The 23,964-nt window shown below is 43.6% G+C and overlaps 1 protein-coding gene across 1 annotated transcript in view; it reads left to right on the top strand.

Moving 5' to 3' along the window:
* Positions 1-23,964, top strand: part of MEGF9 (multiple EGF like domains 9) — an 89,525-nt gene that overhangs the window by 49,408 nt on the left and 16,153 nt on the right. The window contains exons 2-3 of the mRNA XM_030536009.1: positions 3,792-3,993; positions 23,780-23,919. Coding sequence (XP_030391869.1) covers positions 3,792-3,993; positions 23,780-23,919 — 342 coding nt within the window. The remainder of the gene's footprint in view (positions 1-3,791; positions 3,994-23,779; positions 23,920-23,964) is intronic.

Genomic DNA, 23,964 nt, shown 5'->3' with positions numbered 1-23,964 from the left:
ATCCTTCCAGTTCTTGTGCACCAGCAGACGTTGCTACTGGCTGACGCTGCTGCTGGTTTACCCCCATTCAGTTGGGTACTGCATGCACACAGCTGAATAGGGCTCTGTCAAGGTGCAGTAGTCTGTGTGCCTGAAGTTGCAGGATTGGGGTCTAATAATGTATCCATAGAATTTAACTTCTCTTTTTCACTTACAGAATGTCTGCTATTGTATTATGACTCTTGCTAGAATTTATTCAACATTGTTAATTTTGGTTTTGCAGTTTTTGTTTTTTAACAGTGGAGGGTGCAGGGCTTGTGAATGGAGCTGGGTGAAATTTTGATGAAAGACCTGCAAAAATCCCATAGTCAGCTTTGAACATCTCAGCCAAAGTCTTTACCATGCTTTCTAGCATTTTGCAAGCTATTTTAAGACACAGAACATCATAGATGCTGCAGATATAAAATATAATCCAGAGCATGGCTTGTATTTGGTTTCCTCCAGCTACAGTACTTGAGATTTGATCTACCTAATGTACCTACATGACCTTCCCCGTTACTATAGTATCTGAGCACCACACAATCTTAATATATTTACCTTCACAACTCCCCTGTTTGTTTCTCTGGCCTCAGTTAAGGCTGGTAACACAGTGCTATTAGCCCTAAGTGCCTTGATCAGGCAGGAAGTTGTTGTAACAGAGCTAGAAACTGCACCTGAGTTTCCTGAGTCCAGACTAGCCCCCTAACCTTTAGACTTGCTTTCCTCTCATGAAACTATAAAATTTTAAACCACTTCACTGCTCATTTGAATGAATTAGGCTGGATTTGGCTAGCAATTTGGGCCAGTGTTGCTTTTCCACACCTTTTTGCTAGATAGATTATCTGAGCTCTGTAAACCCACCCCACCCCCCCGTCCCCTCTCCCTCCAGTTTCTTTTTAGAGGATACAGTCCAAATTCTCCTTTTTACTCTGGAGAAACTATCGTGATATGGGTTGAGTTGTAGTGAGAAGAGAAGTTGGCCTGTAATAGCCATGGCTTTCCCTGTAGAAATGTTTGAATATCAACTAGCAGCGGAAAGCCACTGTAGACACTTCTGCAGTGTTACGTTGACTCTAGCCTTGTAGGCTAAGAGTGAGCAATGATTTATGATGTTGTTGTGCTGTGACTGTAGCAATAAGATCTGAATATGAAGCAATATGTAAGAATTGTCTCTATTCTCCACTTTAATGGCACTCCTAGCATCGAAGAACATTGTTCAATTAGATATAACATCTTTTTTATCAAATCTGTTATGACTAATTACGTTGCATACAATAATTAATGAATGTGTTTAATAGTTTGATTTAAAAACTGAAAAGGGAGCGCTCATTCCAGTGGCTGCCCATGACCTGTGCTCCTTGGTAGAAGTCAAAGTGCTAAAATCAATGAGGCCACACTGGTATGACTGAGATGGGAGTTGGTGCTTGTAATTGGAAGTGGATGTTTACCTGGATAAATACAGATCTCCAAGTTTTCACTTCAGTAATCACTTCTGATCCAAGAAAATACAGGCTTGGTTCTAATCTCACTTACACAAGGATAAATGCAGAATAACTATTGATGTTAGAGGAGTTACTCCAGATTTATATTGGTGTGAATGAGATAAAAATTTCCTTCTCTTAATCTGGTGCAAAACTGATCTCTGCATCTGATGGATTGATTTACTGTAAAAACAAAAAACCTGGTATCTCTCTAAATATTGAGCTGCATGACATTTTGCTGAACCCTGTAGTTTGACAGTATAACTGTCTGGATATTTGATTCTTAGAAAGTTCCCAGTATTTCCCCATTCAACCCTTTAAGAGAAGAAGGCTTCCAGCATTCCTTTCATGGTTTTTCATTATTTCATTCCAGAACTAATTGGGCATATTCTTAAGAAGAATGTTTTAAATGTATATAACCAATTGGGAAGTTGAGCTATAATCTCTTCCTCCACCTCAAATTCCACAAGCAAATATACAAAGAATAGCCAGCATGAAATTAGTAAATTAATCTGACAAATGGATAAATTTACTTTCTCTCTGGGGTACTGGTATTTCTAAAAGCACTTTGAGATCCTCGGTAAGGTTCCAGTTCAACAAAACATTTAAATACATTCTGAAATCTGTCCCTGTTCAGACTGACACTTGAACACGTTTAGCTTTAGGCACATGTTTAAGTCTCCTTGACTTCAGTGAAACTTAAACAAGTGCATAAAATTAGGCGTATGATTAAGTGCTTTGCTCAATAGGGATGGACTGCTGGGTTAGGACGTAAGCGTACACTATAATTGTGAAGTACAAATATTGAAATACTGTATTTTATTAATTTTAGGCCCTCTTTGGTGCTCCAGTAGGTAAAACTCCGGTAGGCTTCAGTGGAGTGACTCCTGGGGGTAAAGTGGGTGAGACTGGGTTCTTGATTGTAAATTCTTCCGGTTAGTGGCTATGGCAACTGCCTCCATCTGTACAGCATCATGCACCCTGGCTGCTCTTGGTAAATAATCATCAGTGTTGCCTAAGTCCCTCGAAGCTTGTTTTCCATGTCAGACATGAACCTTATTCATAATTCAGTCTTGGTAGATAAATACTTTGAATTATTAAGCACCCAGTATTTTCCAGTAAAGAAGGGAAGCTAAAACTAATAGTGTCAGTTTCTAGTTTGCAGCGGAGAAATTCTCATTTTAGTCTAAACACTTCAGTTTATGTAGGTTGAGAACTTGTGGTTTGATCTTTTGCCTCTGCCCTTTGAGGGCTGGATTTGGTAAACCTTCCAAATGAAGAACTTCCATGAAAGTCAGTTGGAGGGGGGAGCTTGCCTGCATGGCTCTTCAGATCAGATGATAGCCCTGCAGTGACTCTAGTGGAGTTCTGCCTGCTGTCAGCAAGGATGAAATTGGTTCATTCTGTTTTAGGTGATGAGAGGAAGGATTTTCTTATGGTTAAGGCATTACATTGAGACTTGGCAGGCCTGGGTTCAGGTTTTAGCTCTGCCGCAGATTTCCTGTTTGATCCTGGGCAAGTCAGTTTAGGGCTAATTTTTCAGATGCTCAGCATCGACAGTCAGAGGCACGTTTTCAGAAGAGATTGGTGCCTCTTTTATAGATTTTGAAACCTGGGCAGTACCCACAGCTGCTGTTGTGCCACTTGCAATCAGCACTCCAAAAGTGCTCAGCACTTGATGTGTTGAGCTTTTTTGAAAATCTGGCCCTTTACCTTTTTCTCTCCCCAGTTCCCCATCTGTAAATAATAATAATACTGCCTTAGTTTACTAGACTGTGGTGAAGATAAATCCATGAATTATGAGGTGCTGTGATAGCAACGTTGCCAAATGTTGCCGTTTTATAATGACTCTTGTGATATTTGGTGTCTTTCCAAAAGCCTCAGCTCCTCGAGTCATGTGATTATGGGAGAGGCTCAACTTTTTTTTTAAATTTAAGTTTCTAGTCCTCATAGTTGAAGGAAGAAAAGCTTGAAAACATGAACCCCAGAGTTTCAAACACCAGAAAGTAAATATGAAGAACCCCAACAAAAAGCTTTCCAATTTGGTGTGTTTTGTTTTGTTTTGTTTTTTAAGCCAGTCTCATGATTTTTGAGGCCCTTATTCATGATCTTTGACTGTTTTGGGGTTGGCAATGCTGTTTCAGAGCTACACACACACAGAATGAGCATGCAAGTCTGACTGCCCCAAATGTGCTCCTAGCAATTTTTGCATGTTTAGAGATTTTTTTCAATGCTTATATACTTCATTTTATGACTAGAGCATGTTAATTTCACTTTTTTTTCTTTTTGCAGACTATCTGTGTAACTGCAGTGCTCTTGGGAGTGCAAGTGTGAATGAGTGCAATACTTCAACAGGACAGTGCGAGTGTCACAAAGGCTACACTGGTCTGCGGTGTGAAAATTGTGAGGAGGGATATCTCCTGAACCAAACCAGTGGGCTCTGCCTTCCATGTGGCTGCAGTTCCAAAAGCTCTGTCAGCTCCCTTTGTGACAAGTAAGTAACATGCCATTTCAATAAGCCTCCCCAGGGATTGTGTGTCATGTTCTATAATTTTGGTGTATTTTGAGATCCAGGGTGTATTTGAGGCTCAGGTGTGGGATTTCCTCACAGTGTGTGTGTGTGTGTGTGTGTGTGTGTGTGTGTGTGTGTGTGTGTGTGTGTGTGTGTAGAGCTGGTCTTGTAAAAATTCATGAAGCACTTGCTGTCCCTTCTTTTAAAGATCAGATTATAAAAATAGCCATAGCTGTAGCAAAAAACCTAGCAATTTACAAGGGAGTTAACTTCCATTTCTGAGCTGAACGTATGCTGCTGCAGAATTTCTCCTCTAATTCCCCATGCATCTCTCCTCACACAAGATTTCCTTCATTTACCAGGGAAGAGTGGGTGGAAGCACACAGTGGGGTGTTGGGAGAGGTCACTTTCAAAGGTTATTTCTTGCATCAGAGGCTGGGATCTCAAACAGAGCTTTGTGACTTTCTTTCTCTGAGCATCACAAAGAAATAGTTGAGTGAGAGACCGTAACAGGCTCTTGCTTCTTGAATTGTTGGATGCACTGCTGCCTCAGTTTCCCTCCTTTCCCGGTCAGATCTCCACAACCGGTGCTATTGAATTACACTTTTCCTCTGAGGTCTGGTTTATTTTTATAAAATAACCATCTAATTCAGAGCTAGAATCTCCCAGCCTTCTCTAGACTCATCAATTCATTCCTCTCCTCATGGGCTCAGCACAGGGGTTATTCATGGTAGTAAGTACTGTGAACTCTGTGAGGCAAGGACCATTGTTTTATAGTGTGTTGGTACAGCACCTGGCACAGTGCCTGGTCTGTGCCTGGGGCTTTTCGGCACTGCAGCAATGTAAATAAAGAAAAATAACACCGCCTACATTTTCCAGGGTTGTTAGGTGCTCCGCTTGTGACCTCTCAAATAGGCCTAATTCTCAGAGGGTGGATGAAAATCTGGCCCTTTTAAGGCATCTCAGGTTGGAAACCCAGAAATTAAGGCACCCAGTATCACTAGTCACTGTTGAAAGCTTAGGGTTATGCTGGTAGCTAAGTGTTTAAACTCAGAGTAATATGGCCTAATCCTGTAACCGATTATTTGTTAATGATTGCTGAATGGTTAAATTCTCCTGGGATTACGCGCAGGCTGGTGACGTTGATAACAGCTGTAGAAAGTACACAGTGTAGCTCACTGCTCTGTCAGCAGTGTTAGAAACTCCAATTGCTTGCCCCTGCAGGTGAAATGAATAAGTGTCCAATGTGTGTCTCTTCTTCCCCCTGCCCCACTCCATCCATGCATTTTCCTGGGTCTGTTTGGTGCAATGTGACAGCTCTGCTGAGAAATCCTGGGCCAAATCTCATGCACTTCCCTGATTTTAGCATGACCTCTCACATAAGTAAGGCAGTCAGATCTGGCCTTTTATTTGGAAACACGAGGGATGAGAAGGTGCCAACTCATTGGCAGTGAGGGAATTAAGGATACATGTGGTTGAGAAAGAAAGATGCAAGAATAAAAGCTGGCTGGATAGTGGCCAATTTAGGGATGTAGCTGCTTCTCTTTGCCAAAAGTCATGGGCCATCTTCAGGAAGGAATGTGGGCGAAATGTTCATGTTAGAAGGCTGACCCGGCAGTGAGTCATTTGAGGTCTAGCAGCCTTAAGAACAAAGCCCCTTTTGCAGTGTCCATATCATTCCTGTGTTGTAATTGGTTGTTCAGTAGGATTCTGGTCACTTTATCTGGGATATTTCATGCAGCTTGGGAGCCCCCTGGAACCATGGAAAATCTGCTGTTTCACCTTGCAAGGGGTAGGACAAGCCTTCTCTTTGGCCTTGGGCTCATGTGGTTTTCTAACAGCCAAGTTTGGGGTTTGTAAAAAGCTCAGGCTCAAAGCAAGATGCTGTCAAAGCTAGCCATGGTCCTGAGTGGCAAATGTTCGCACTGACTCTCCTGCAGGCTCCTGAAGTGGGGAGGGGAGTTGGGTCATTTGGCCCATTGTAGAGATGAGAGCCTGCTGTAAAGTTTACATCCAGATCAGAACGTCAATAAAAGTTTTTGATCTGGACCCACCGCTAATCAAAGTGCTGAATGGTTCCTTGTTTCTGTGTGAAACCAGAATCTGTCCCAGATTGGCTCAGACATATCTTTACTGACTGGCTCAGAGTTTAGGCTGAATTTTGCATTTGAAAATGAGAACCCAGAATCAGGCAAGTTCGGGGGTTTGATAATACAATGGAGCAGAATTCTAGAGTGCACTGTCCTACCCTAAGGACAGCATAAAGTGTACTGTTGGTAACTGCTGCATTCGCGTTCTGTTAAGGATGCATCAGATTCTTAATATTATTTGTTGAAGTTGTTACTTCCTGTGCTTGTAGCGCATAACAACAGTTAGTCTCACTTCTTGTGAAATACACCTCAGCTCTCTCAATCCCTGTACAGAAAGAGCTCTGCAGCTAAGGGTGCCCTATTGTGTCAAAAGCTGTTCACTAAAAGTTTTGGAGGTAGTTTTGTGGACTGAAGTAAGAGCTCCTATTTGCTTTCATTCCATTCCACAGCCTGCCTACTCTAAATATTTTTACACTCCACTACTAATGCATGCTGTCTTCTTTTTCTGCTGCCAGTCTTCACTCTCACTTGATGCTCCTTGCAGTCCAGCAGTATGTATTTTACACCAAGCAAAAGAAGTAACTCCCTCCCTCAACTCCAAGAGCAATTTCAGGCTGGCAGTTTCGTTGCCTTATATTGGATTTTGAGGTGAATCAAGTCTCATGCTTCAGGGTAGGAGCTGATTGCCACAGGGGTCAGGAAGGAATCCCCCCATGAATAGCATTGCATGACTGTCTAGATGATTTGAAGGATTTTTTTCTTACTGTAAAGGATTGTGCTGCTGGACCTAGGAGACTTGGCTTGATAGTCCAATGATCTGATCTAGTAGAGCAAATCTGATGCCTAAAAGGGGAACTCTGTCACAGTGGGTATTATCCATCTGGAGTCTGTGCTGGCTTCCACACTAATAGACACTAACAGAGGCTTCCTGGAGTGGAAACTCAACCAGGGACATGGTAAGCAGCTGCAGCCTCCCCTTCACTAGCAGCTCACAGGAGGCAAATGGTGCTGGATGGGGAGGGTGTGTGGCTGGGACTGAAAGGAGATGCTTGGAGTCAGTGCACGCTGCTGTTGCCTCCACTTGCAGAGCTCCTATGGAAGAATTCCAGCCTCATCACTGACTGGTATGGAGCAGCTGCACACTGAACTCTGAATATAATCTCGTATCCTAATTTCACAAGAATAGGATCAGCCTTTCTTTGCAATGGAAACCATGTGCAGTTTTAGGGCTTAATTCAGTCCCTCGGTGCCTGGGACTCCATTGGCTTTGGAGAGAATTCTGCTTGCTAAGCCGTTGGAGTTTCAACCCTTTCATCCGATGGTTTTTCCCCTCTATTTTATTTACACCGGCTAAGAGTCAAGGGAAAAACACACCCTGATTTCTCTTGTTTGAATTATTTCAGTCAAATAATCATGCAGGGTAAAGTGCATGCAGCAGAAAGGTCAGAACTGCTGACCGGGCCCAGACTGGAACCTTGAATCTCAGCCCTTTTATTTGAGTAGCTGGGTTGAGGAAGATATCTTGGATTCAGAGACTGGGGAGGTACCATGAAGGAAATGGGAAGTAGCTGCAAGGGAGTGAGTCAGTGGAGAGGAGGGTGTGTTCCAGAGCTTCCTGTGGGATCAGCAGGAAGGGCAGCCTCTGCTGGAATTAATGTAACAGGGAAGGTTTGATTTAATTTAACTCATTGACCGTTCTTGCAGCCAGGGTTGGCAGGCAGAAGTAACATAAGAATGGCCACACTGGGTCAGACCAAAGGTCCATCTAGCCCAGTGTCCTGTCTTCCAACAGTGGCCAGTGCCAGGTGCCCCAGAGGGAATGAACAGAACAGGGAATCATCAAGTGATCCATCCTCTGTTGCTCATTCCCAGCTTCTGGCAAAAAGAGGCTAGGAACACCATCCCTGCCCATCCTGGCTGGTAGCCATTGATGGACCTATCCTCCATAAATTTATCTAGTTCTTTTTTTGAACCCTGTTATAGTCTTGGCCTTCACAACATCCTTTAGCAAAGAGTTCCACAGGTTGACACTGTGTTGTATGAAGAAATAATTCCTTTTGTTTGTTTTAAACCTGCTGCCTATTAATTTCATTTGGTGACCCCTAGTTTTTGTGTTATGAGAAGGAGTAAATTACACATCCTTATTTACTTTCTCCACGCCAGTCATGATTTTATAAACCTTTATCATATCCCCCCTTAGTCGTCTCTTTTCCAAGCTGAATTATTGGTGAAGTACAAGGAAGACACTATTGATCTCTCACCAGAACAAGTGTGGGTAGGATCTGAAATGTCATCCCAGATCTTCACAACCATAAAAATATCTAGTGCTTTATAGTACCTTCATTCCTGGGATTTCAAAATTAGAGCATGTCAAAAAAATTTTTTCCATTGGAATTTTTTTTTCATTGGAAAACTATTTTGTCAAAATGGAAATTCTTTCTTGGGGGAATAGGTTGATTTTTGACAAGATTTCATTTTGAAAATAAAAATTGGGGGAAAGTGTTTTGATAAGGTTCCAACTTTACATTTTGAAATCTCTTTCAAATATTAAAAATTTATAATACAAAATCAAGTCAAAATAGAAGTGCGAAAAATGTTGACCCATAACAAATTTTTTTCAAAAGCTTTGGTTTACAAGAAATTTCCATAATTTTTTTGGAGGGGAGAGGGAGGTTGCTTCTGATTTGAAAAGAAAACATATTTTGAAATGTCAGACTCTCCTGTGGAATGCTAACTCAAGGTTGTGACCAGCCCTGCTCAGAATGCTTCAGAAAGATCAGATGAGTACTGTCCTCTTGTGGGAAACTGAGGACCAGAGCAGTCAAGGGCCAGGTTCTGATATCCCAAAACTCAGGTTGAATAGGACCTTATCTCACGAATAGTGCATGTAACCAATGACAGAGACAATTTGTGGAGAAAGATGTTTCCTGGCCTGATTGAGGATATCAGGATCTGTTCCCAAAGATCAGGTTGTGAACTCCCAGAATCACACTGGTGAGCAATCCCACTGGAGTGAATAGGTGTGCTCAGGTTAACGTGAGTGAGGGGTTCACTTCACAGTCTGGCCTTGAGTCACGTGTCTAGCTTCACACATCAGTCAGTTGGCATAAGAGCCCATCTCTCCCCATTCCCAGCCCTACAGTTTTAACCATGATATACCCTGTAAAATAGAATCGTCCAGGAAGTGTCATTGGAAATTTAGGGAAAGATTCCCAAAGGCACAAAGGGGAGTTGTGTGAGATTTTGACATCTACCTACCCATTGTAATTTGGAAAATCTTTCCCTTAACTCCACCTGGACAGACCCCTGAATGTGTCAGAAAGGGCGTCTGTAGAATTTTGTCCAAAGGATTTCATATTCTGGCAGCATCCTTTGGCAGCAATCGCAGAATTTGGGATGTGGTGGAATTCCACAGCTTTTTGAAGAGGGAGCAAAAAGCAAAAGTAGGAGAAAATAAGGTGGGTTGGGGGGAAGTGAGATAATGGTGTGAATAAAAAGCTGCTCTCTGGTTCTAATTCCATACCCAGTGCATTTTGCCACAGACAGAAATGACCTCCAGGTATTCAAAAAAAAAAAAAAAAAAAAAAAGGTAGGTCAGTTGTCTGTTACAGAATTAGGAACATCAATATTGCTACAAGATGGGCAGACTCTTGCACAGTGATGCTGATGTGCAAAAAAATTTAATGGGAAACATAAAACAAAGGGCCAAATACTCTACTGCATTCACAGGAGTTAAAGCGGCTGAATATGGCCTGTATGTTGCAACCACATTGCACTAGATCCTTATGGTTATTTGACTGTGGGACAGGAGAGGAAATGTGTTTGGGACTTTCATGATGGATTGTTGAGCTGGTACTTTGTGTAATTTTGTTGTTGTTTGTTATCAGTACTGTGGTAGCACCTAGATCTTTTACTCGGGATTGGGCTCCCTCTGTGCTGTACAGTACAGGAGTGGGTGGGTGAGGTTCTATGGCCTGCAATGTGCAGGAGGTCAGACTAGATGATCATGATGGTTCCCTCCGGCCTTAAAGTCTGAGTCTATGCGTATACACTCTACACAAGTCCAGTATCAAGATGATCCCTGCCCAAAAGATCCTGGTGTAAACTCTAGAGCCAAAATGTCCTCAGGTGTGGGAACCTATCACCCCCTTCACCTCCTTGTCAAAGTTGATAGGAGCTGCCTGTGGGTATCTAAGAACAGGATTTGGCCCCACATGGTCTCACGGCTAAAGCACGGGGACTCGACTGGTTTGGGTTCAATTTCCAGATCAGCCGCAGACTCCCTATGTGACCTTGGGCAGGGTACTTCTTCTCTGTGCCTCTGTTCTCCATCTATAAAATGGGGCTAACAATCCATCCTCTCCCCCACCCGTTCCCATGCTCTTCTTGTGTCTTACCTGTTTATAATAAACAAAGCTACAATCTAATAATAATGGTAGTCTCTAGGAACCAATAGAGAAAGGCGGCCCAGTGTGGTAGTCACTGGGGACGAACAGAGAGCAGCAGAGAGTTCCTGCCCCAGAGATCTTACAAGAGAAAAACAGAGTGGGCAATGCAATAGTTTTTGGGACAGGCCCTGTCCCTTATTATGTATATATACAACAGCTAGCCCAATGGGCCTACAGACTGAGCTGTGACCTGGTGAGTGCTACCATAATACCCACCATGGGCCCATAGTTGGTTGCTTGGTTTGTTTGTTTTTTAGTAATATAATGAAAATACCTTAAGCTATTTTTTAAAAACAAGTTAACACGTGTTGCATAAGCTAATACTCATGTACCCCTTTTTAAAAGTGCGTATTCAAGGGAAGACTGTCTCAGTAAACCCGGAACATAATTTTGGACTCTGACTGTCTAGACAGTCCTTGATTTGAGAAGCGCATTTCCTAGAGGCTGAGCTCTAAGGAGAAACAGGGCATATCTCTAATATATGAGCTTGTATGCACTTTTGTAAAGGTTGCTTTTTAAAGGACAACTGTATTTTTTTTTAAAAACATGCTTTACCCTACAATGTGTCACCCACTCCACCCCAATGTGCTAATTATTAACTAGACCTCCAGTACAGACCATAGAATAAAAAAACCAAAACAAAAACCATTTCCCCAGGCATTGGGTTGATCTTAGGAGTAAACATTGACCTGACAGTGCTGTCACTATGCATGGACTCTGCTGCTGTTAGTCAATGGCCTTTTTTCGATGTGTTTATCTGTAGAGATCAGCACTGTCTCCTCTGGGATGATGTGTTTCCGTACATGGCCCACTGGCCAGTTCAGAGTTGTTTTGAAACTGGTTTTAATTTTGCTCTGTTAAAATGTCATCTTGCCTCAATGTTTTGCTTTCTGTTTAGCTATTACAGCAAACTGTTTTCTAAAAACATAATCTGGTGATTTGAATGTATTATGGGACTATAGCATCAAGGATAAAATTCTGTTTTTATTATTACTGTTTATGTTCCAGTAGAACTTGGAACACCAACTGAAGTCGGGCCCCCTTGTGCTAGGTGCTATATGAACCTATAGAAAGAGACCGTCCCTGCTCTGAAGAACTCATACTCCAAGTAGAAAAGACAGGCAAAGGGTAGGAGAAGGACATAGAAGTAAAGTGAGTGACCCAAGGTCATATGCAGAGCTTATACTAGAACCCAGGTCTCTTGATTCGGAGGTTAGGATCTAAACCACTAGCCCACCTGTGTAAACTGTCTCCATGCCAACATCTGTGTGACTAGAGTGGACTTTGAAACAGCACCAACCAGGCAGAGGTGGCACCTTACATCCACCCTGCTAGTTCTGGGTGTGGAGCTGTCTGCCCAAGGAATTAAGAGCTGTGTCGCGCTGGCCTCAGCGCAAAACAAAATCCCCTTCTCCGTGGATGCAGCAGCTTCCTCCTCTAGCATCGCAGACAACCTGCGTCTCTTGCTGCATGCTCAGGTGTAGCAAATCAGAAGAGCTTTGCCATTTGTTTTTAAAGGTTCTGTCTGGCACACTCAGGTGGGTCTTGGGCACTGTTTCTTGGCCGAGGGAATAAATTACCCTGAAGAAACTTAACTGAGCTTGGATTGGTTGAATCAATTACTTAAAAACTGAATAGATTTCATAGGCTCCTGTATTTTTATTATGTGAAAGCAGTTGAGATTCCGTCACAAGGCCTCTGCTTGACCTCTAATCTCCCACTTTCTGTAGCTGGGAAAGGAACCAAGAGAGAAGGCGGGAAAGGTTGTCTTCAGCCTTCCTACTAGCAGCATGGGTCAGTGCAGAGCAGCGGAAGCTCTGGGGCCTCCGTGGAGTAATTCCAATGTGATGAGGCTAAGTTGGCTAGGATATACTGTCCCTCCCTCGTGCCTGTGCCAGGGACCTGCTCCTTGCCAGGCTTTTTGCTGTCCACATCCTTCACAGCTGATACAGTGGGGGGAAATCCTCCACGGTCGACATACCTAGTATTTAGGAAGCCACAGCTCTGGGCTTCCTTTGAGGTTACCCTTTCACTGTATGGAAATCCTGGGGAAGTACTGAATTCTCCTGGTTAAAAATGGTGCTGCCTTCACTAGGACATGGGAAAAGATGGTCAACTCAGGGCTGGTCTCTACAGGAAACATATCCAGTTATATCACTATGGTTGTGCCAGTATAACTCCCCATGTGGACACTCACTCACTCCAGAATAAGAGAGCCTTTTTTTCTGTTTATCCTAACCACTTCCAAAGCAACATAAACTAAACCATAAAAAGACACACTTATGTCAAAGTAAAATTACCTACACAGGGAGTTATACTGGTGCAGCTACAGCAGTTTAAATTCGAACCATATCTTATCCTGGTATAACTTTCCACATAGACAAGCCATTAGAGACTGGAAGAGATGTATATGGCTGTGACTTCACTTGGAAAAATAGCTGTATTTTGAAAGCATGTTAAGCTAGTGCATGTTAGACTAAACTGTGTCATGATCCTAGTGAAGACGAGGCAGTGGTAGTTTTAATCTTTATTAAACCTTTACCTCAACCAGCTAATAGAAATCTGGCCTTCACTAGGTTAATAACACTGGTTAGTTCCCAAGGATTGACTTGACCTGGGTTAAAAATGCACCTTTTTTTCATAGTGAAAACAAGGCTTAAAGATTAAAGCAGGGACTGAGAGTCAGGTCTGCTGGGTTCTGGTCCTGGCTCTGCCACTGATTTGGCAAGCAACATTGGAAGATTCTCTTCACTTCTCCATGCCTCAGTTTCCCCATCTGTAAATTGGGATAGCAATCTTTACTTCCCTCACTGGGGTGTTGTGAGGCTTAATAAGTCCAGGCTGAGATCCTTGGCTGAAATGCACTGTAGCACTGCACAGCATTCTGTTATCTCCCTGCTTCGTTATGCAGTTGTCTAGCTAATAGAGCATTCAGTTGTCTAGCTAACAGAGCTATTAGTATTCAAAGCTGAATTTGTAGAGGTTTTCAGCAAATACCCAGGGCTTGTGCATGTAGCCTTAGGCTTGGGGTATATCACGTTGGAGGGATATCTTGTCATTCTGTACCATTTAAAAAGAAATTGTGATGTATGCTTGTAAATGCCAGAGTGTAGGTGTTCTGCCCCCGGAGGGGGATCTCACGCTTTGTATGCCCAGTAAAGGGCATGAAAATGGAACCTCCCTAGGAACATTTTTACTTCACTGTGTCCCCTGCAGCAGAGGATGCACTGACTCTGAAAGGGGAATTCCACTTGATGGACAGTTTTGGCACTGTGTGTGCCCTCTGTGTAGGGGTCTCCCTTTGAGACGCTGACCCTGCCCGCCTTGTTCCCATGGATTGAAACAGCATTGCTGATGTTACTGGTGGATTCAGCCAGCCTTATGTTTGGCATGATCTGTACACAAAGCCTGGCATTTCTGAAAGAGCCTAGCAGAGTTGGGCATTGAGAGCCGGGGGCCTGATTCACCAAGGTATTTAGGTTCCTAAAGATGCAGAGAGGGGCCCAGTGTGCCTAGTTTTACAAAAGCACCTAAGGAACCGAACTGCCATTGAAAGTCACATAATCACTTTTGTAAATCCTACTACGCACCTCTCTGCATTTTTAGGTGCCTAAATCCCTTTAACTCTGGCCCTGAGCGTTTAACTCCCATGTGCCCCTTAGAAAAACCCAGGCCAAACCTTTATTTTTTTTCTTTTAAAATAACTGCTCCCATGTTTATTGACTAGCAGAGGAGAAGTGATGGTTCATCTCCCAACTAATGCCTTGTCAGCACCTCTGTGAATAAACGAGTTTTTATTTCTAATGGAAATCGTTGCATGTGGGCAACATAAAACCAGTGGAAAGTGGCTAAGAGTATGTTTTGTTCTGTGCTTAAATTAGCTAAGTATCTATTATGATTTCTCATCTTTTACAGCTTATTAAACTCCCCATAGTCAGTAAATTGTGAACCTGGATATTACTTCTGTTTGCTGACAGGAGTAATTCACAAACTTCTTTCCCTCGAAGCAATTTATTACCGATGGCTCCTCCCGCAGAAAATTGCCGGTTGTTACCCTCTCTTGCAGCAGCTGTGGCCTCTAAGAAATGCTATTATTTCCCTCTAGCAGGCTTCCCCATTCCTATGTTTCTACCCTAGAGCTGCACCTCACCTGCTAGATGAATCAGTGCTCTTAAAAATATTGAATCAAGACTTCTAAAATCCTCAATATAAAATATTAATTGGAGTCTAGGGAGCAGGAGCATGGTGAGCTGGTGGCTAGGTCACTGGTATGGGATGGTGGAGATCTACCTTCTATTCTTAGTTGTGCTGTGTGACCTTGGGCAAATTATTTTACCTTTCTCTGCCTCTGTTTCTCTTCCTGTTCTTTGTAAGTTCTTTGGCGTAGTGACCATCTCTTACTCCATGTTCCTACAATGTCTAGTATGGGTCCCTGGTCTTGGTTGGGGCCCCAGACTTCAGTGGAGTTACTTTGGATTTGCACTGCCCTAATGAAGGTCAAAATCCGACTCTAAAATTTTTGCAGAAATGCTTTTTTCTTAATAGGAGACTAAAGGCTGTAACAGTGCAGCTTCCAGGCCTCAGAAGGAGAGAGCACTTTTACAATCTTGGGGCCCTTCCCTTTGATTGCAAAAACACTTCATTAGGCAGGACATCTGCATAATTGTGTTTTTGCCATAAGGGTGTTTTTAAAAATAATGATGACAATACCAGACAAACTTGCCAAAAGGCACAACCTTGTTTTTCTGATTACTGAATATCCAGAAAAGATGACTAAAAAGGCTCACATACGTACATTCTCTGTATTCGTGTGAGCCAGTCACTTTTGCGTTAACTCTGCGTGGTATTGGTATATTAAGCGGCAGGATAGACTAGTGGTTAGGGCCCTAACCTGGCCCATGAGCGATGAGATTTCAATTTCTGATCCACAATGGGGCGAATAACACTTAGAGGCTATTTCTCTTCTTGCTCATTCCAGTTTGTGAAGGAAAATTAATGCTCGTTTAGAAACAGTGGATGAGAGGAGAATCAGATGTTCCGGCCAGGCCTACATTTAAACGTTAGGTCAACCCAGCTACAGAATTCTTCCATTGACCTAGCTACTGCCTCTCGGGGAGGTGGATTAACTATAGTGTCAGGGGAGTCCTTCCCCTGCTGTAGCGAGTGTCTACCCTGAAACTCTGCAACTGGGCCGCTGTAGCGGTTTAAGTGTAGACGTGGCCCGAGTGTAGAAAATACATGGAGCCAAATTCTCCTCTGTATTAACGCTGATGCAATCCCAGGGACTTCAGGTAACTAGTACTAAAGAAACCATGGGCCAGATCCTCCGCTGCTGTAAATTGGAGTCACTCCATGGGTCAGTTTTGACTACTCCTGCTGAGGATCTGGCCCCATATCCCTAAATAGAGCAAGTTAATGTCCCACTTCTAACGCTCCAGGGCCCAATCCTACATTCCTCGTGCATCCCCAACTCCCATTTGCCCCCATGAGAGCTTTCAGCGTGCAAGGAATCCAGGATCAGGTGCTTAAAGATCAAGTGCTGCTGTTAAGTCTTATCTAGGTGAACCATTACCGTATGTCAATCTACAGCGCACTGGTATGCCACACTGTCTGTATGGATCCTGCCAAAGCCTACTAAATTTTTCCTAGTGTGCAGTGAATTATACCGTTTTAGAGCAGAGTGCACTGGGGAGCTTTTAGTGCATGGTAGCAGGATCCACACAGACAATTAGTACATGGCACACTCGTGGCCTGTGGATTTATGTTCCAGCTGGCCACAGGGTAACTTGGCCTAGACAAATCTTTTGTTACTCCCGGGCAACTTTTCACCACACCATAAATATTTCCATTCAAAGCTGCATTGCTTATTGTCTAATAGCATTTCATTATTTGCCATTGAATACCCTTATCTCTGTTTGTGTGAGCCCTGAAAAGGGGTAATTGGCCTGGGTCACCCCTCCTTTGGAGCAAAGTCTTTTTGTTCTGACTCTGTATGTTCCCTGCCACAACTGGGTCCTGATTCATGAGTTTCTGTGTGCTACAATCATACAAACAATAACAACCTTGGAAGACCCCTTCTATTGAATCTCCCCCGGAATCAGTCTGTCGGGCGAGGATGATTGCCTGTGCAGTGCGGAGTGATTCTATCCCAAAGGCTCGTGCGTCTCCTTGGATCTTCTCCACTGGCTCAGGGTCACTGTGCTGCATCTCCCTGACAGCATGGCTCCTCGGGAGAAGCACTGTCATTCCTCTCCCCAGCCACTGATGCTCCTAGGATCCCCATTAATAGTGTGGAGGAGTTAAGACAGTCCAGGCTCCGTTATCTCAGCTGGCTTATCCATGGGGCTTGTAGAGCACAATGCCAGTACCCTAGGCCCCCCTCTCTGAAGCCACATATCCCTGACCCCAGGGAGGGGGTGACCAGTGCCTGGGGTGGGGGAGATGGCTCTATGGAGGCGGTACTTTTGGCCAGACGAGCTGGCCCTTTGACATTTATAAAATGCCCTTTCAGAGCTGTTAAGTATTCCGGCTCCGGTGATGGATTCCATATACACAAATTTTATCCACTGGCACAAAGCAAGGAATGTTTCACACAATGACTCAATGTTTGCTACAATAAAGCCATCCTTCTTCTCCCTTCCACAAAAGGAGCCCTCAGTGAGGTTGCATAATGGGCTTGGGGCTTCTTTGGCATCTGAATCGGCACACAGAAGGTGTTATTAAATTAGCACTGGGGAGCAAGTGTTTGGCTTTTAATGGAACCAGAGAAGCAAGGAGATGAAAGTAAACCATGTGCTAATGGCTCCTCTGCTCTTTTCCTTATCTGTTAATGTCCCAATTAACTAAGCTGAAAATCAATCTATAGGTCATGATGGTTGTGTTAGGGCTCAGCATGCCCATGGCAAGTATTAATGGTGATGTTCCGCCATGAAAATGTCCCATACAAATTAGTATTAGAATGATAACTCTGCTAGAGTTGGGTGTAGCATTTCTGTAGCTGGGCTGGTCCCTGGATAAGGTGGTTGAGGTCAAATCTTTTTTTTGGACCATTTTCTGTTGGTGAGAGAGATAAGCTTTTAAGCTTACACAGATCTGAAGAGCTCTGTGCAGCTTGAAAACTTGTCTCTTTCACCAGCAGAAATTGGTCCAATAACAGATATTACCCCACCCACCTTGTCTCTAACTTTTCTATCGGCAGTTTGAAATGTCCTGGAAAATTGAATAGAGAATTTTACCCCTGCTCTCGAATGCTATCAAATGTATTTAAAAAAAATCCTATAGAAATGGACTCTCACAGAGATTCCTCGCTTGTAAAGAAAACCCAAACTATTACAACTCGCTATTGATTTTCTGTAAAAAGTGACAAGAGAGTCCTGTGGCACCTTTAAGACTAACAGATGTATTGGGGTATAAGCTTTCGTGGGTGAATACCCATTTCGTCAGACACATGCTCCAATACGTCCGTTACTCTATAAGGTGCCACAGGACTCTTAGTCTGGTTCTTTAAAAAGCGACAAACACGGCTACCCCTCTGACACTGATTTTCTGTATCCCATAGCACTATACTGTATGAACAGCTACTTAGGACATGTTCATGCCTTCTCTCATCTATCCTGGGCTCATCACAGCCTGAAGGCCCTTTTGATGTGGGAAACTCTCCCACTGACAGCAATAGGAGTCTCATCAAGGTTCATTGTACTGCCTGATGTATGGATCACAGTGTGACATACCTGTATGTCTACACTGGAGTTGGAGATGTAATTTCCAGCTGGGTTACATGATGGCGCTAGCGTGCTAAGAACAGCAGGGTAGCTGCAGTGGTGTAAGTGATAGGATGGGTTGACTGCCCCAACTGTCAGATGGGATCATATTCACCCCACTGCTCGCTCATGCTGTCATGGCTGCACCTCTATTTTTAGCACACTGGCTTGATCAGAGCTAGCATGGGTATGTATACCCCAGCTGGCAGTTACACCTCTAGCCCCCGTTTCACATCTCAGCCAGCCCGATATTTTAAGGTTATTTTTCCTAACAAGCCCTTAGGTCCCCAGACAGGTCTCTGCTGTGCGTTGCAGAGAATAGCACAGTGCACAAATCACAAGATGAGAGAGATTGTGGTGGTGGTGGTGGCGATGGTGGCAGCAGCTAATCAGAAGGTGCTCTGCAGCTTCAGGACATGGCGTGGGGTAGGATCAGGGGAAGGAGATAGGATCAGCTGCTCTCTGTAGTATGGTCCCTGTGTGTCCAGGAAGGTTTCCAAGTAGCCAGCTGACAGCCAGAAAAATGGTCCTGGATGGTTACCCAGCAACCCCTCGGCCCTGGGACTTCACCCTCCAGTGCTGTCAACAAGGGGATCGTGTTATTGCCATTACCAGTGTGGGCTACTTAGCAACCCAGCTCCTGAATGGAATGATTTGGCCCACGGAGCTGTTCAAAGATCCTCAGATGCTTCTGCTCTCTCTAGGTGCCTGAGCCCTTGTCATTGATTAAAAGGGGTGGGTGGGAGAAGGGCATCCATGCCCCTCAAGGAATGATTCGGAGGCAAATCTGCAGAGGTGTGGGGTTTCCTGCATCCCATATGGCCATTCCCTCTGGGGGCTAGAATGCAGCCCTGGTGAACGGAAACAAAACCAAACCATGTTTTACAGGCCCATCTGGTTCTGGTGTGGGGTTCTCTTTTCTGCAAGTCTTTTATCTTGTTTACGTCCCACCCCTCCACCCCTTGGCGATTGCCCTACAGACTTTCCACTCCTTTATCTGTCCAGATCGTCTGAGAACAATGTCCACACACAGTAATATTTCTGTGTTCCTCTCCTTCTGACTTGTGCTGTTTCCTTCATTCTAATCCTGGTGCACCAGGTTCTTGATGATCTAGCCTGTGGAGTGTTCCCAAACCATATTCTCCAGCAGCCGTTAGGCTCCGTATTCTGTGCTACTCTCCTTCTCCATCAAGGTGACTCCATTTAAATCTCTGTGCTCTCCTAGCATACAGTGCAATGGCACATCAGCCCCAGACTTTTTAAACCCCTGCCATGCTCACGTGCTGTTCGGGACCCAAATTGGACTGTTAAATGCGCTTGTGCCTTGCAATGGCAAGAATTTTTTTGAATCACTAGGTGGTATCCGACTACAGGGTGCATTGTAAAATCCATGCACCCTGCATAAAGTATGTACTGTCACAGATGCAAATAGAATCCCAGGCGGGCAGCCACCCTTTGGTACCAGAAATCAAGATTTTCCAACAGGGCCCTCCACTGCATGAACGCCGAGAGCTAAAAAATTGTTTGCTTCTGCGTGGTTAATCATTTGAAATAGTAACCAACCAATTTATTTTGCTGTGTCTTAATAGTCCCCCTCCCCAAAATATTCCTGGCTTGTACTGCAAATCCAATTCAGTTCTCACTCTTCAAGTATTAAACTGTGGGTCTTTTCTTTCAAGTCTTTGGATTTTTTTATAGGCACAATTGCTCTAGTAACAGGGCTTTTTTTGTGATTTCAGTGTGTTTATACCATTGACCTTTGCTTCGAAAAGTGTTCAACAGTCTTCACTGGGCTGGAGCTCTGAAAGGCAGTGTTGTAAAGGCTTTATGCTATAGAAGCAGTGACCACAAGCAACGCTTTATATTTACTGAGTGATTTAATCTTACACATGCAAGACTTGGCTCGATGCCATGTGTAATGTGGAGAAAAGTCCTCCTAGAGAAGCACTGATACCAAACTTTCCAAAACTTTTTAAAAATAACTTCCTATCCTGCTATTTTTAATTTAACAAGTAAAATCCATGGGTGTTGTCCCAAGAACACTGCATTTAAGTACAGAGGAGTCCTAGGGAAAAAAAAAACTTTTGTTTAAAATGAAGCAGGAGTCTGGCTGGAAAGAGGTTGCTGGGGAGGAGGGTCCTGTTAAAATAAATGCCTGGTCAGTATTAAGGTGAGAAAATAGGGAATGCCCCAGAATCAAGGGAAACGAGCCCAGGAGACTAAATTTGAAACAGCTCTAGGAAATGATTCTGTAAACTCTTACTTGTGGGACTACTCACATGAAGGACTGGGCCCTTAATTTGTACACCATCTCCGAATACTGTCCAGAGTTAAACCTGGTTAGAGTTCAGTTTGAAATCAGCAATAGCCAGGGAGAAAAACGGATGTGTTTTTCAGCTGAAATTTGAAACAAGGCAGAGATAATCAGCGAAGCAGAGTGACAAGGACCTGTTATGACTGAGCTATGCCCTGTGCAGGAACAAGAGGGATGGGGACACTTTGCACTTACCCTGTCTTTGAGCCTTTGGACTCCTCTAACTTGCACCTGGCTGCTCATGTCCACAAGGAGCCATTTCAGAAACTGGGATTAGCACCAGTATTTCCCCTTTTCCTCTGACCTCTAAATCAAGGGAAATTCTCCAGGGGCCATATCCACCCAGTTTATGGCCTCTTTGCACTGCTGGAGCAGCATAAAGGAGCCAATTCTTCTTTGCATTATGGCTCCTTTATGCTACTCCAGCAATGGCCACTGGGATTTAAGAAACCTAAAAACCATACTGCCGAAAGAAGAAGAGTTGCAAAGGACCATTCAAGATGGAAATGCATTCGGCATGTCACCAGGGTTACATCTCACCATGTGTCTCTCCTGCTGCATCTCCCTGATAGCCAAGTTCCTAGCGCTCCCCAGTGTATTTCAACTGACAATCCCCTTGAGATAGGGAAGTGCTGTCACCCCCATTTTATAGGTGGGGAAGTGAGGCCCAGAGAGATCAGGTGACTTGCCCAAAGTCACATGGGGAGATTGTGATGGTACAGGAAATTGAACAAAGGGCTCCAAAGTTCCACACTAGCCCCCTTACAGCAAGACCATCCTTCTTCTAGGGGAGCAACGTGTGTGTTGGGGGCAGGAGGGTTACTTGTCACATGTTATCCCCTTAGCCTCCCTCAGGTTCCTACTGCATTTGATGATCCAGTTCAAAATTGCTTTATTTTATTAAGCCCTCCCTGGGCTTGCTCCAGTCCCCCTCACAGACCTGGTCTGTTTCCTCCCTCTCCATTCATGCCTGCCCTGGCTAGCACTGGCCTATTCTGTCTTCCCCTTCCCACAACTACTGCCATTCTTGATGAGAGAGCTGCCTTCTGTCCATGCAGAATAGTTGTGGGAGGGCAGAAAAGGCTATGACGTAGCCATGGTGGCGTGTACAATGGATTTCCGTCTTGAATGGTCCCTTGCAAGTTGTCTTCCTTTGGCAAGAGTCAGTATGGGAGGATTTAGGTTTATTAAATCCCTCAAAATTGTAACTTCCAACCACATTGTGGTCAGGCTCATGCTCTACTTCCTTCAACCTCAGCTATATAAATAAACCTCCTGTAATCTTCTGCACGCTGGACACAACGCCGCTGTTGCAATCATCTTGTTCTTAACTGATGCAAGACTACAACTTGCCAGGACCATAAGTAGATCCTTGCTTATGACAAGCTCAAACCAAAGGATGTTAAGAATACACCGTAACACGTTTGACACTAAAAACTGCTCTTTCCTCGCCTCAGCTGTTTTCAGTGGCCATTTTTCTGCTTCAGATAAGAGTTGTATCATAATACCAGGGAGATGAAGGTCATATAAGTACCTTTTATTTTATTTTTATATATATATGTGTGTGTGTGTTATAATAGAATCTAGGAGTTCTGACCCCTAGCTTTGTGCTTTAACCATCGCTGCAAGCTTCCTCTCTCTTCTGTCTCAGATGAGTTCTAGCTTATAAATCCGATGCATTTCAGTCAGTGTGTACAATGAGGCTAGACTAGTTCATGGGTTCTTGACCTGGGAATCAAAACTATTCTGCCCTTTTCCGTATTGGTAGATGAGATGAGGTCCCAGCTAGAGGGGAAAGGGAGTCCTGCTATGGCATAGGTTTAGAATGACATGTCTAGTTGGTTTCACTTTCCGACTCCATCAGTCTAATCAGTCTTGTTTTCTACAGAGCTGTTAGCTCCATCACACTGTAGCTCTGTGCTGCAAATCATGCAGGAGAAATGTTCAAATGTAAATTTGCTTTGGGTTTAAACATCATGGAAACATTTCAATTAACTTTAGGTTTTGTGAAACCCTGTTTTTATTGCCAAAGTTACACTTTGGGACTGAGCTGCCTAACAGCATCTCTTTAAATTCTGCCTCTGCCGGTTGCAGTTCCTGATATGACGTGGGAGGCTAATGAAACATATTTCTTGCTCTTTTCTGTAATCAGTCCATTAAACGTGTTGGAAATTCATATTTTGAAAGTGTTTCTTTGTTTAGCCATGGGCTAGATTTGTGTGTTTTCCTTCTCTCTCTCTCTGTGGCGGGGGAGGGGTGCTCTGGGTATTTCCTATTTTTGCAAGCAAACTATCAAGAGAAATATCAAAGTATGTTAATTTTTTAAAATGGTACTGTCCAAAAACACTGTAATCTACAGTGTTTAATTAAAAACAACACGTAAATAGTACATCTAGCTATTCTGGACCTCAGCCTCTGTTAGTGTTAATCGGCTTTTCATAGATGCGGTTAGTTGCCTCTTCTTCCCCTGCAAGAACTGTCTAGAATAATTGATGTTTGTTTAGGATGGCACAGCAAATGCTGAGATACTGAATAAAAGTCCAGTATTGTACTCTCAAAGAGGTTTGTAGAAGCTTTGGTTAAGCATCTGATTTTAGGGGGTTACTTACCTGAACCAAACTCCAACTCCGAACTGTGGTCGTCATCTTTCATTTGCTGCTACATCGCAGTAGTGCCCCAAATGGTTTAGGTGCTTTCCAGTCACGGAGGAAGACGGTCTTTTTGTCCTCAAGAATTCACAGTCTGACAAGGGTCATCCATTGCTTATTGATACCTAGAGATGTGTAAGTCAATGAGAGAGCTCTTTCAAAGGGAGAGATGAGTCATTGCGTTGCTGTGCTCAGAAACGGACCATTATCAGATGATAAAGTGTGAACTGAAAGCTAATACAAGGTCAAATTCTGTGCGCAGTTACACCCACACAACCCCATGAACTCGATGAGGTAGTACAGGTGTCTTGTACTCCAGTAATACTCCCTTGTGTTTTATATTCCAGCAGTTACATTTCTGGTGAACATTTGCAGCATGTTCATGACGTTGTTAGAGGAACAGATTCCCCCTTGGGGAAGGAGAGCATTGCACCCATGAGACAGAGAACAGAAGTTACCAAGTCGTCAAGTAGCACATTTAAATTTCTTGCGTTTTTTTTCTTCGCAGCTTTGGAAAATGCCAGTGTAAAGTTGGGGTAACCGGCTTCAAGTGTGACCAGTGCCATGATGGATACTACTGGGTAAACCAAACCAGCTGTGAACCATGCCAGTGCAATAACTATTCCAACAGCTGTGATGTCTTAACAGGTACAATACTTCTGACCGCTTAGAGCTAAGTTCTCCTCCATAACA

Source organism: Gopherus evgoodei, chromosome 16, assembly GCF_007399415.2.
Source record: "Gopherus evgoodei ecotype Sinaloan lineage chromosome 16, rGopEvg1_v1.p, whole genome shotgun sequence".
Lineage (NCBI taxonomy): Eukaryota > Metazoa > Chordata > Testudines > Testudinidae > Gopherus > Gopherus evgoodei.
Note: the sequence above shows the minus strand (reverse complement) of the source record. Positions and strands in the feature narration are given on the sequence as shown.